Consider the following 12,398-nt stretch of genomic DNA (forward strand, 5'->3'; position numbering starts at 1 on the left):
GTGGGAGCTGCAGTCGTCATTTGGCCATACCTGCCATGCAGCGGGTGTCCGTGGAAGGTGGCCGAATGTGGGAGCGTCTGTTTGTGATTTGGCGCAGCGTGAACATGACTCTCCTCCGTCTGATAGGTGGACTGCTGGAGGATGCCGTGGGTGGTCCGTCTGCGCTGCAGAGCTGCGGCTCCTCCGCTGTGACCTTTGATGGCGGTGCTTATCTTAGCGCTGGCTCCGGCCATCAGCTTTCCACTGGTCTGGTGGTGGGAAGGGCCCAAGGTGTTTCTCAGGTACCAGTCCCTCAGACCTGTCAATCACATCAGAACATCAAGACCATGTTTGGAACTCAGGTTCAGGTGCAAATACACTTTGTAGCAGCAACATACTTTTGCTTTGCTTAATTATAATGGTACTTAAGTTTAAGTTATGGATAAGTTTAAATTATAGAAATTATACTTATGCTACGTCATCACGTTGGGGCTTATAGGTGTGGCTTTAATTTGTTGGTTGGTTGGTTTGATTGTTTGGTGGCGGGTGGAAGACAAAGGAAAGTGTTCATGTAGTAGGCTGATATATTTTTTGTTGACCGTCACAGTTTTGCTTCAGCCACACAAATATTCATTGTTTGTTATATTATTTTTGCATTATAATAATTGATTGCTGGCTTTTGATCTTTTTGTTACAATAAACCTGGATCAGTTTAAGAACAAATTCAACCGAGTTTTATTTTCCCCTTTTTGAGTGACGCGTCAGCAAGTGGCCTCAGTGGCTTTTTTTTGTTCCTACACACTTCTTAAAAACACCTTGGTTATGTTGGTTACTCTGGCTATGCTGGTTATGATGGTTGTGCTGGTTATTGCAATTATGTAAATATTCGTCTGTTATCTTATTTATATACCAGTATTTTTTATTATTATTACTATTGTATATACCAGTACTGTTTATAGTGTGTCATACTCTGATATTATTATTGTATTATTATTATTTCTATTGTTGCCTCTTGTTTTGCACTATCCCCTTTGCTGCTGTACACTGCAAATTTCCCCGCTGTGGGACTAATAAAGGAATATCTTATCTTATCTTATCTTATACTGGTTACACTATATATATTAGTATACCCTTATACTAATAGTCTTACCACCTCCCAGTACACATATGAAAACGTATCACGCCATGTTGCTCAGCATCCACCAGTGAGGGTTAGGGTCGGGGGTCCCTGCGTCTTTAGTCCACCAGTAAAACGGTTAGTGTTTACGCTGACGAGACCAGGCCTGACTGAACTGATCCAGTCTGACTGGTTTGGATGGTCCTTACCTTCCAGCGCCAGGGCTTTGTGGAGACTCCTGGTGGCCTCCTCCAGCTGGGAGTCCTGCTGGGGGGGCAGCTGGGGGGGCCGGGGAGGCAGCAGGTGGGGGTGGGGGTCAGGCTGCACGTTGGGCGTTGGAGGATCGGTCTGGCTCGGTTGTGTGTGCAGAAAGGGGCCGCAGGACTTTGTCCGGGTCACAGTGACCCGCCGCTGGTCGGCGATGTGACTGCGGTAGGTGGGCGGGGCTCCGGGCAGCTGGGAGGAGGAGCCGTTGAGGAGGAGCAGATGCTGCGCTGTGATTGGCTGCTTGTTGGGCTGGGACTGCTGCCGCTGTATCTGCTGCCGTTTCCCCCACACATAGTCCATTAGGAGCTCACCATACCCCGCCCCCCTCCTGCCGCCTCCTTTATCTTTCCCCGCCCCCATCTCTCCGGGTTCAGAGACTCCGTTGTTTGTCCTTGTCCATACGTCCATCACCGTTTCGCAGCTCTGAAATGTTCCGGCAGTGTTTGTTTGTTGCAACAGGCCATTTACCCAAACTGCCCCCTGCTGCCCCGCCCCCTCCTGCTGTGGAGGTGTGATGCGTTCCAGGAGAACATCTGAGCTATTGCTGCGACACGCTGACCTGCCTACCCCCTCCCACCCTGATGCAGGATCAGAGGAAGAGGAGGAGTCCTGAGAACGAGGGGGAGGTGGGGGTGGTTGGGAGGGAGGCAGTGGGGGGGGCTTGTGTGTCGTCGGATGATCTACCCTGAAACAGGAGAAGAAGTTCAGAATGATCTGAAGAGAACCATCAGATGGAAAAGAAGCTTCTCAAAGTCCCTGATACCAGCTGACCTGACAAGAGGAAAGCGGGACAAAGGCGAGGCAAAGGTGCAACCAGGGGCGGACTTAGCATTAGTAGGGCTGGGTGATATGGACCAAAAGTCATATCTCGATATTTTCTAGCTGAATGGCGATACTGGATATATATCGATATTTTTTCTGTGACATAATTGGGGTTTCCCCCAAAGCATTATAGCATAGCATCTCTGTTAGCTTCATTTTTTCTGAGGCAGACCCTTAAAAAAACAGTCAGTTTTAAGTCAAGGCCTCGTGCCAAATGTCACACAGGTACATTTGTTAACAGAGGTCTGCACAATATCAAAATGTATAAAACAAATGAAATAAAAATAAACTGCCTGTATATATAAAATAAAAATGCTTCTTGAATAAAATAAAACAAATATCCCTTTCCTGCATAACAATTAAATTAAAATACACTGTGCAATTGATACAATGTAGATAGTAACAGGCAGACTTTTCCACTGAGGTTGACAGTTGTGCAAATAACAAAACATTTGTGCAAATCTCAAATAAAACATTCAAGTCAATTTTTCACAAAATAAGCTATATCAAAATCATTAAAAAAAAGAAGCTATATCGTTATAAACGATATTGTCTTGTACCATATCGCGTTTGAAAATATATCGATATATATTAAAATCTCGATATATCGCCCAGCCCTAAGCATTAGGCAAAACTAGGCGGCTGCCTGGGGCCCCAAGATCCTGAGGGGCCACGTAAAAATCCTCATACGCTTATGGTTAATACAGTTATTACTTATTTTGCACATATTAGATATATTTATGATTAAAATCCACTCACTAATATGCTAGCAGAATGCGTATCATATTATGTGTGTGTCGCAGCCCTCCTTCAGTGTCCACTAAATTGGATCAGTCCATCTTACTGCGCATGTGCAGAACAGATCAAAGAAAATGGTGGCAAAACAAAACAAACGGCACAAAGTGGATTTTGTGCATCTAGTGATGGTACAAAATCCACCAATCCCCTAAAGACATCAGGAGTTTCTGAGCTCTCACTATCATCATGTCCCCGCAAGGCTAGCTCAAATGCACCACAGAACCACTAGTGAAATTGGTGGGCAGCAGTGGCTCAGGGAGTGCAGCGGGTCATCAAATAATCAATGGTTTGGTGGTTCGAATCCCGCTCTTTCACTTTCGTAGTGTCCTTGGGCAAAAAAAAATAGGACAAAGGCAGGTAAAAGGTGGGACAAAGGCAGGATGAAGGGGGGACAAAAGCGACACTAAAGTGTGACAAGAGGTGGAAAAAGTACAAAAATATTGTACTTAAGTAAAAGTACAAATTTTCTGCTTGAAAATTACTTAAGTAAAAGTATAAAAGTACCTCAACTTAAATATAATAAAGTACCAAAAGTACATGGTGTAAAATGTACTTAAGTACAAAAGTAAAAAGTACAAAGTACAAAGTACAAAGTACAAAATTCAAAGTACAAAATTATTTTCAAAAGGATTGCAAAGAAATGAAGAATCCAAGAATTTGCTTACAACTCTAAATAATGGTGATATTATTCTGACCCCTTTAGCGTTTGTTTCCATTACCCCATTTTAATGTCCCCCTTTGCTCATCACTGCTGCTGTACCCCATTGGCCCCGCTGACAGGTACACCCCCAGCCTGTAGTATGCAGGGACAACATTAAGCAACCCCAGCTGATAAAGGATGAGACTTTTGAACTTTTAAATGCCAAAACCACCTTAGAAGGGGTGGAATCAAAGAATGGTGCGCATGGACACGCGTCGGCTGCCGCTCAAGGCTGATTTATGGTTCCGCGTTACACCAACGCAGAGCCCGTACCCTACGGCGAGGCTCTGCGTCGATTTAACGCAGAACCATAATTCAGGCTTCAGTCCTCATCGGTACTCGACGCGACGGCGGTTCCTCCGGCCTTCTGGCCCGCCTCTGCGGCGCAACTCTCCCGGGAGCTGCGGCTCCTTCTCGGTATATTCACGCGCCCCCCTTCCTTCCCGTCCGCCTTATGGTTCCGCGTTAAATCGACGCACACCTTACGCCGTAGGCTACGGCGTAGGGTGTGCGTCGCCGCGTACCCTACGCTGTAGCTCTGCGCCGGTGTAACGCGGAACCATAAATCAGCCCCCGCTGTGCTGTTCTTTAATTTGTAGCGAGTAACGACGTGTCCAATTTTAAATATAGCGGATTAGAAGTACGATTTTTTTCCCTTGAAAATGTAACGAAGTAAAAGTAAAAGTACAGAAAAATGAAAGTATCAATAAAAGTACAAATTCTCAAAAATCTTACTTAAGTACAATAACAAAGTACTTGTACTTCGTTACTTTACACCACTGAGTGTGACAAACGTAAGACGAAGATGGAACACAAGCGAGGCCCACGCAAAGACGAAGATGAACATGGGACAAAGGCGGGATGAAGCGGTGAAGGTGATACAAAAGCAGAAAAGAAGGAAGGGCAAAGGCAAGTAAAGGTAGGACAAAGGTGAGAAGAAGGCGGGACCAAGGCGGTACAGCGACAATTAGTCAAGGCAGGAACAATGGAGGACAAAAGCTGAATGAATGCAGAACAACAGGAAGACAAAGGCAGATGAAGCCGGAAAAAGGGTTGGTGTAGTTGGGAGACGACTCAAACTGCTGATGGTCTTTTCTTGCATTTATTACCAGCAGACGATGCTGAATAAAGACCTGCCTGTAAAAAATCCATCACCATGGTAACAGCTAAGACTGGCAGAGGATCTGTCCTGTTCTTGTCGTTCAACTCTCAGCCAATCACACTGTCAGTTAGCATGTGGCTAACTTAGCTTTCAGGTGAACGAGTGAACATACCTTGTATGGAATGAGCTTTTCCTGCTTTTGTTGTGGTAGAAGACCTCTGTTGGAGACGCTGAAGAGAACTGCGGGGGGCGACCCTGAGACACACCCTCATCTGATGAACAGAAACAGCAGTGACATTTAAAAATAATCAAATAACAAGAACAAGATGGAGCAGCTGTGGTTCAGAGGGCAAAGCAGCCATCTGCAAACCTGAAAGTTGCAGGTTCAATTCCAGACCTCACAGTCCTCATAGTCAAAATGTCCTTGGAAGAGATGCTGAATTCCCACTTTCCCTCCAGTGTGTGATTTTGTGCTCTGAGTGGTTAACAAGGCTTAAAACAGATCTAGTCCATATCCCAGCGGATCAACTCTTCTGCCCAAATCATTTCCAACTGTCATGGAAGGTGACGCCAGAGATCATCCACGAGTCTATCACTCACAAGAGCTTTGTTCTCAGCACAGCAGAATCACAACAGTTTTCATGCTACGCAACGAGTTACCAACAGCTAAACAGTTTAGCTCCTGCTAACTTGCGTGTTGCATGCCGTCAGCGATGTGGTATCATGAAGAGACTCTTTATCTCTACACGATTTGCAAGAATTTCAATTTCAATTTCAATTTATTTTATTTGGTAAGGAGGGACAGTGCACATCATTATGCATTTACAAAATAAAAGCAGATGCACCCAAATGTAGCCTGTTGGCTAATTCCCATTGGCAGTCACCCCGGCTAGAATATAAAAACAAGCAAGTTTAAGAGCAATACAATGTTCAGTTAAAAAAAATACAATAGTATTGAATGACGTGAATCGTGCTGAAAAGTGTCTCGTTTGCAGCTTTGTACACAGGTCTACCTTTAAACTACGTTTCAGAATCAAAAGCAATCCTTTTCAATTATGTCTGGAAAGGTCTGCGTCCACCTCACAGCACCGTGGACACTCATCACCAGACCATCCGTGCTGGCAGGAGATGGAGGCACAAATAAAGACGGAGTAAAAACTGCTGAAATAAGATTTGTAGCAGGACGTTCCTCTTGCATACGGAGACAGCTTCAGCTTTATTAAATCCAGACTTTAACCGCAGAACATCTCATCCCAAAAGAACAGCATCTTTGTGTCTCCACTTCTGTTAAGGTTTGTCTGCACGATGGTCACGTGACATCGGCTCGGCCGATCAGGGAGGTTGTGTAACTACATCACTATTTCCAAACGGTTCTGCTTTAACCCATCTGCATTAGACCACACAACAGGTGTCTAAAGACCATCCAAATGTTCCTATGGTGACAAACAGGTGTAACCGGAAGACAACTTTTACTTATGTGGACACATTCTTACTGCTGCCACTGGTGGGACACACAGCAGGAGGTGCAGAACCAAACACACAGGGCCGTCTCCAGGAGGAAGAGGGTCGGTTCCCGGAGAAATGGGTCAGTTCTCGGAGGAACATCGACAGTCAACCCTCTGCGGTCAGTCGTACTGCAGTCTCACGGATGAACATCTGTTACCACAGTAAGTGATGTTGAGGACACCTCCTCCTGACCAGGTAGGAGTTCTAATAACTACAGTGAAAACAATGACTGTCAGCTGACGTTGTGTTTCTTCTACAATCTCAGCTGATGTCTTTGGGAGGAACGCTGAGAACGTTGGAACGCAGAAACAACTGTTCAGGCTAGAACCATGTATTACGTGTCCTCAAAATGTCTGTCCTCACACCCTGCGAGTCCCTGCTCAGTTCATCGACAGATACGAGTGTGTGTGTCCTGAGAGTGTGGAGACCCCTCTATGAGGTGCAGACAGGTATGAGTGTGTATTACCGTTGTCGAGTCCTGTTGAGTCTGACACAGAGCTGCTCTCTGAACGCACAGCATCATCTGCAAAAACACACATACTCAGAATAAAGACAGGAAGACGCCGGTTTCCTCATCTTCCTGAAACAATGGCCACTCATCTGTTGCCAGCTGTGTGTGTGTGTGCATGTGTGTGTGTGTGTGTGTCACCTGTGTGGCAGCCTCTGTGCACAGTCCTCTTGCCGTGATGTGTGTGAGTCTGGGTGTGTGTGCCATGTTCAGAGGCGTGTTTCCTCAGCGCTCCGCTGAACAAATTTTTCTTTGGCTTTGAACGGTGAGAGTCGTCCTCCTGAAAACACACACACACACGCTATGCTTTTATCAAAAAACATCTAAACAAACACACTGGACAAACACAACCTCAGATGTAAGTAAGACGGCACGCCCGTACTGCTTCTATCAGACTTAAGAGGTCAGTCAGCAGCTGCTGATCATCGTCACTGATGAACTGATCATCATTATTGATGATCAGTTCACCAGAAGGACCAAGGTAACTGATTTTGTTCCCACCAGGAGTGATATTTTCTGTTTAACAGAAACGTGGCTACAGGAGGAAGAGTATGTTAGTTAAATAAATCAACGCCGCCCGGCTACTTTAATTATCATTATTTCCCCAAGCATGGGCCAAGGCGGAGGAGTAGCGGCGATCTATAACTTCAGTCTTCAAATAAAATCTACTGCTGCTGCTGCTGCTACTGCTACTACTACTACTACTACTACTACTACTACTACTACTACTACTACTACTACTACTACTGTCATTTAGCAGACGCTTTTATCCAAAGCGACTTACATATGAGAGAACACAAGCACAAAAATCACATAGGAGGTACAGCTGGATCAGTGCTGGTCAGACTGCTGAGAGTCCAGTTGGACACAGCCGCCGTCACGCCACTGCTAGAATATCTTTTTTTTTAAAAATATAAATAAGAAAGCTACGTCTAAGAAGACACCATTTTGACGTAAGTGCATGCATCTTACTAGATGCCGAAGTGCTCCTTAAAGAGCTGGTTCTTTAGCTTGCTCAAATCTAAACCTAAATGCAATTATAACACGTTCGAAAGCCTCACGGTTAGTCTAAAACTCCTGAGCTGGAAAGCTGAGAAGCCAGTTTTGATAGTGGTAGTGTACCGGCCTCCTGCTGGTGCTTATCTAGAGTTTCTGTCTGAATTTTCAGATTTCCTATCTGGTTTATTGATCAGTACAGATAAAGTCCTCATAGTGATTGACTTAACATTCATATGGATGTTGACAGCGACAATCTTAAGTTAGCTTTTAACTCTCTTCTAGAATCAATAAATGAACCAACGTACTTTTTTATTCATACCCTCGATCTTGTCCTCGCCTAGGGTGTTGAACCCGATAATCTGTTAGTGTCACCTGTAAACTCCCTCCTATCCGGCCACTATTTAATAACGTTTGAATTTAACATTGTTGACGTTAACGTATAAAATAGGAGTTATTACTTTAGCAGATGTTTATCAGATAAAGCTATTACTAAATTTAGGGAGGCCATCGCTCATCTTACCACAGTGGAAAATAGTGAAGCAGTTGAGGCCAGTGACCTAGATTCTACCTCTGCAGATTGTTGATATCCTTTAGATGCAGTTGCTCCTTTGAGAAAAAGTGTCTCTTACCATATAGGAGCTTAACTCCCTGGTATAATTCAGATATCCGCATGCTGAAACAAACGTGCGTAAAATGGAAAGAAAGTGGTACTCTTGTAAGTCTGTAGACTCACATCATGAATGGAAAGATGGTCTAATACTATATAAAAAGCCCTTTGCAAAGCTAGAACAGCTTATTATTCATTGTTACACATTTTCTGTTCAGAACTGTAGCCAGACTGAGTCACAACTCTGTTGAGCCGTACATTCCTGCAGCTCTCAGTAGTAGTAGAAGACCATGGGATTACGGATATAAATTATCATTTAGCTAAATCCGGTATATTTACAACAATACGTTTTGTTTATTAATAAATATCCTCAAGGGCCTCTTCCTGGGCCCCTCCTGGACCTCCACTATAACCACCTGTAGGACATCCTCCAAGGTCCCCACCTGTTGAACCTCATCATCCTTGTGAACCTCAACCAGAACCTCATCCAAGGCCCCTCCTGGGCCTCTACCAGGGCCTCCTCAGGGGCCTCCTCAGGACCTGTCTAGCGCCTTGTATGGTTTCCCTCTGCAGCTTCATGGGAGCTCTGCCAGTCATTATTTCCAGCCTTTTCCTATGAAGTATGTTGCTTTAGTTACAGCACTTGTATGATGGACCGATGCTACATTAGTTAGCATCATGTGTTAACATGAGCCATGTCAAGCCAAAATAGGTAACTTGACATAAGTGAATTAAAGTGGGCATGTTCCCATTTTTAACTGGGTGGAGTCTGCCTCTACTAACAGCTGACTGTCCTTTCAGGAACCCCCAGGTGACGTCTTGCGTGGTTTGTCCTGTTATCTGGTTACAGTTCTCTGATGTTTGCTGCTTAAACAGAGGCTTGGAGGTCTTCAGTGATCTGTTTCACCTCATCACCTGAACAACACAAACATGTGGCCCCTCACCTCCTCTCGACACTTCCGGATTCCCTGGCCGGCTGTCCCTCTTCGTCTCTGGACATGGGGGGGCTTCTCTCCCACGTCCAGAGGGAAATCGCTGGGCATCGCACCTGTCAGCTCCTGACCAATAAAAGTGCAGGAAACACATCTTACATGATGTCACATCAATTCAAAGCAGGTCACCATGAGTGGGGGGGGTTCAGTCACAACTTCTCTGACACCACTCACCGCCTCCTTCATACAGATGCGTCTCAGCTCAGCCAATCTGGTGCTCAGTAGTGCCTGCAGGCTCCGCCTCCTTTCTTGCAGCTCTGCCATTCGCTCCCTCTGCTTCCTGTCCGTGCAGGTGAGGAGTTCTGCACACACGGATAATCCAGACGTAACAGGTGGGTAACACACAGGTCGTATGCAGTCGGGAAAGCAGACCATGTCACCATCTTCCTCGTGCCGCCGTCGTACCTAGTTATTCATTTTTATATATTGCTTTATATATATATATATATATATATATATATATATATATATATATATATATATATATATATATATATATATATTTATATAGCAAGGCTAGCAAGGCTAGTCAGCGGCCGGAAGTGACGAAGTAAGCGAAACTAACATGGTTTACATGTTTGAATTGTGAAATGTTATATATCTTCATGTTCATTAAGCTGCTGCTTCATTTCATGCCATTCAGAAAGTTGCACTAAGGTTAAGCCAATAAGTATTTTAATTTTCTTGTGTTTGTGAGTTTGACTGGATGTCATTCAACTACCTCTTTTGAAGTTAAATGTATTTATTTTTTATTATTGCACTATTCTGCACTTTTTGTTTTAGTTTACAATTTCATGTTTTTACATTTTGTGGCACCAGTGCTGATAATATATGTCCATGTTGTTCTCCAATGGACAATAAAAGAAACTTGGCATAATTTAGTTTTAGTCCTCCTATTTTTTTTTTTCCATTTCATTGCCAAAATGTATCTGATCGGGAAAAGGTATCGGAAATGTATCAGGAGCCAAAAAAAGTGATCGGATCGCGAAAAATCGGGATCGGCAGATACTCAAACTCAAGTGATCGGGATTGGATCTGGAGCTAAAAAATCCTGATGGGGACAGCCCTAATTCTATTGTAATTGCTTGGTGTACAGGGATTGTTCCCTTCAGTCCACTGTGGATCCTCATCCGTGTGATAAAAATTCATCCAGTAACTGAAAGAGCTCCAGCTCAGGTGTGTCGCAACAGATCCTGTTTGTTCTCACCAGGTGCTGAGATGAGTTGACCTTTGACATCCATACTGTGTGGCTCCCATGTGACCCCGCCTCCTCCACCCTTGTCACTGGAATCGTGTCCACCTCCCCACACAGCGTCCCTCACCTGCAGAAACACAAACTTTCCTTACAGCACTTACATGCAGCTCGGTCGAGGATGGTGTTTCCTGCAGATGTTTCTTACCTTCTGATCCAGTTCATAGGAGCTCCAATAGTTTACACCTGTGGCCATTCACGGCCAGAACTCCACCCACAGGCGCGGCTCTCGGGGGCTGTGGCACGGTTAGCTGCCAGCTGCCGAGCACACTGCAGTTCCCATACTGGCCTCTAAAGGGGGTACGCTGACTGAGCTGAGAGAACAAGAACAGCGGAGGAGGATTCAGACCAAGGACCAATGCAGCAATGAAACAGAGGAGATATGACGAGATACCAGCTGTTTCTGAGGACATGTCCTATGTAGAAGTACGGAGTAGCAGTACCAAGCCTTTGGGAGCACAGGTGGTCATTGTTAGGACATATGTCATCATACAAACACCTATGCTACAATACAAGCTGGTACTGGTGTTTTGATAGTTCTGATAGTCCTGTTTTCAGGATCTAGTACTCAGTTCAATTCAGTTTTATTTGAATAGCATCTTTTCGATAAAAGTTGTCTCCAGGATCTTTCTAGAGACCCAGAACAATCCCAATCAGACCCAATCAATTATTATACAGGACTGTCTCAGAAAATTAGAATATTGTGATAAAGTTATTTATTTTCTGTGATGCAATAAAAAAAACAAAAATGTCATACATTCTGGATTACAAATGAACTGAAATATTGCAAGCATTTTATTATTTGAATATTGCTGATTATGGCTTACAGTTTAAGATTAAGATTCCCAGAATATTCTAATTTTTTAGATAGGATATTTGAGTTTTCTTAAGCTGTAAGCCATGATCAGCAATATTAAAATAATGAAAGGCTTGCAATATTTCAGTTGATTTGTAATGAATCCAGAATGTATGACTGTGGCAGGGTGGAGGGGCTGCAGCCACTCAGGTGATGGGTCACAGGTGTGGCCCATCAACCTCTCCACCCTGCCAGCCTTGATAAGGCGAGTCTGAGACTGAGAAGCGGGGGATCTGGCTGATGCTGAAGCTGGTGCAGGTGTGTGAGTGAATAAAAGGGTTCTGCACTAAACTCCGTGTCCTCTCTATCCTGTCGGTCGGGCCCCGTAGCACTCGCTGTGCTACAATGACATTTTTGTTTTTGTAATTGCATTACAGAAAATCACAATATTCTAATTTTCTGAGACAGTTCCGTAAAAACAGCAGGTAAAAACTCCCCGTTAAGAGGGAAGAAACCTGGATCAGGACCTGGATCACAAGGGGGTGCCCTCCTGCTGAAGACCAGCTGGGTAGAGCAGAAAAAGGGAGATAGGAGAGAGAGGACGAAGAACAGAGAGAGGAGAAACAGAAATATTGTCAAAGGTCCAAAAGAGCAGATTTATTATTATTAATGATCTGTTAACCGGAGAACTAAGAGTTTCTATGTACATATGACTGATACCTGGTTAATTTGTGGACTACAGAGACCACATATATATAAACAGGTGTACAGAGCAGACACTGAAGTGGTCAGGGGGGGGACTGCAGGTCAGAATCTAGTTGGTGTCCCCCTGCAGCGTAGCTCTATAGCAGCATATTTCTGTTTAAGACCAGCTGTTGTAGTCTTGTCCTGTAGCTGCAGCTATGACTACTGGCCCTAACACACTCGAGTTTAAACTAATTACAGGCTTTACT

At 44.3% G+C, this 12,398-nt stretch overlaps 1 protein-coding gene across 3 annotated transcripts in view; it reads right to left on the bottom strand.

Annotated features, from left to right (window-relative positions):
* Positions 1-12,398, bottom strand: part of ccdc120a (coiled-coil domain containing 120a) — a 38,635-nt gene that overhangs the window by 3,832 nt on the left and 22,405 nt on the right. For all 3 annotated transcript variants that reach the window (XM_061735723.1, XM_061735721.1, XM_061735722.1), the window contains 9 exons: positions 10,798-10,963; positions 10,605-10,719; positions 9,572-9,699; positions 9,350-9,463; positions 6,941-7,079; positions 6,758-6,814; positions 4,958-5,057; positions 1,306-2,048; positions 31-298 (listed from right to left, as the gene is read on the bottom strand). In XM_061735723.1, coding sequence (XP_061591707.1) covers positions 31-298; positions 1,306-2,048; positions 4,958-5,057; positions 6,758-6,814; positions 6,941-7,079; positions 9,350-9,463; positions 9,572-9,699; positions 10,605-10,719; positions 10,798-10,845 — 1,712 coding nt within the window. In that variant the 5' untranslated portion in view covers positions 10,846-10,963. The remainder of the gene's footprint in view (positions 1-30; positions 299-1,305; positions 2,049-4,957; positions 5,058-6,757; positions 6,815-6,940; positions 7,080-9,349; positions 9,464-9,571; positions 9,700-10,604; positions 10,720-10,797; positions 10,964-12,398) is intronic.

Source organism: Cololabis saira, chromosome 12 (genome assembly GCF_033807715.1).
Source record: "Cololabis saira isolate AMF1-May2022 chromosome 12, fColSai1.1, whole genome shotgun sequence".
Lineage (NCBI taxonomy): Eukaryota > Metazoa > Chordata > Actinopteri > Beloniformes > Belonidae > Cololabis > Cololabis saira.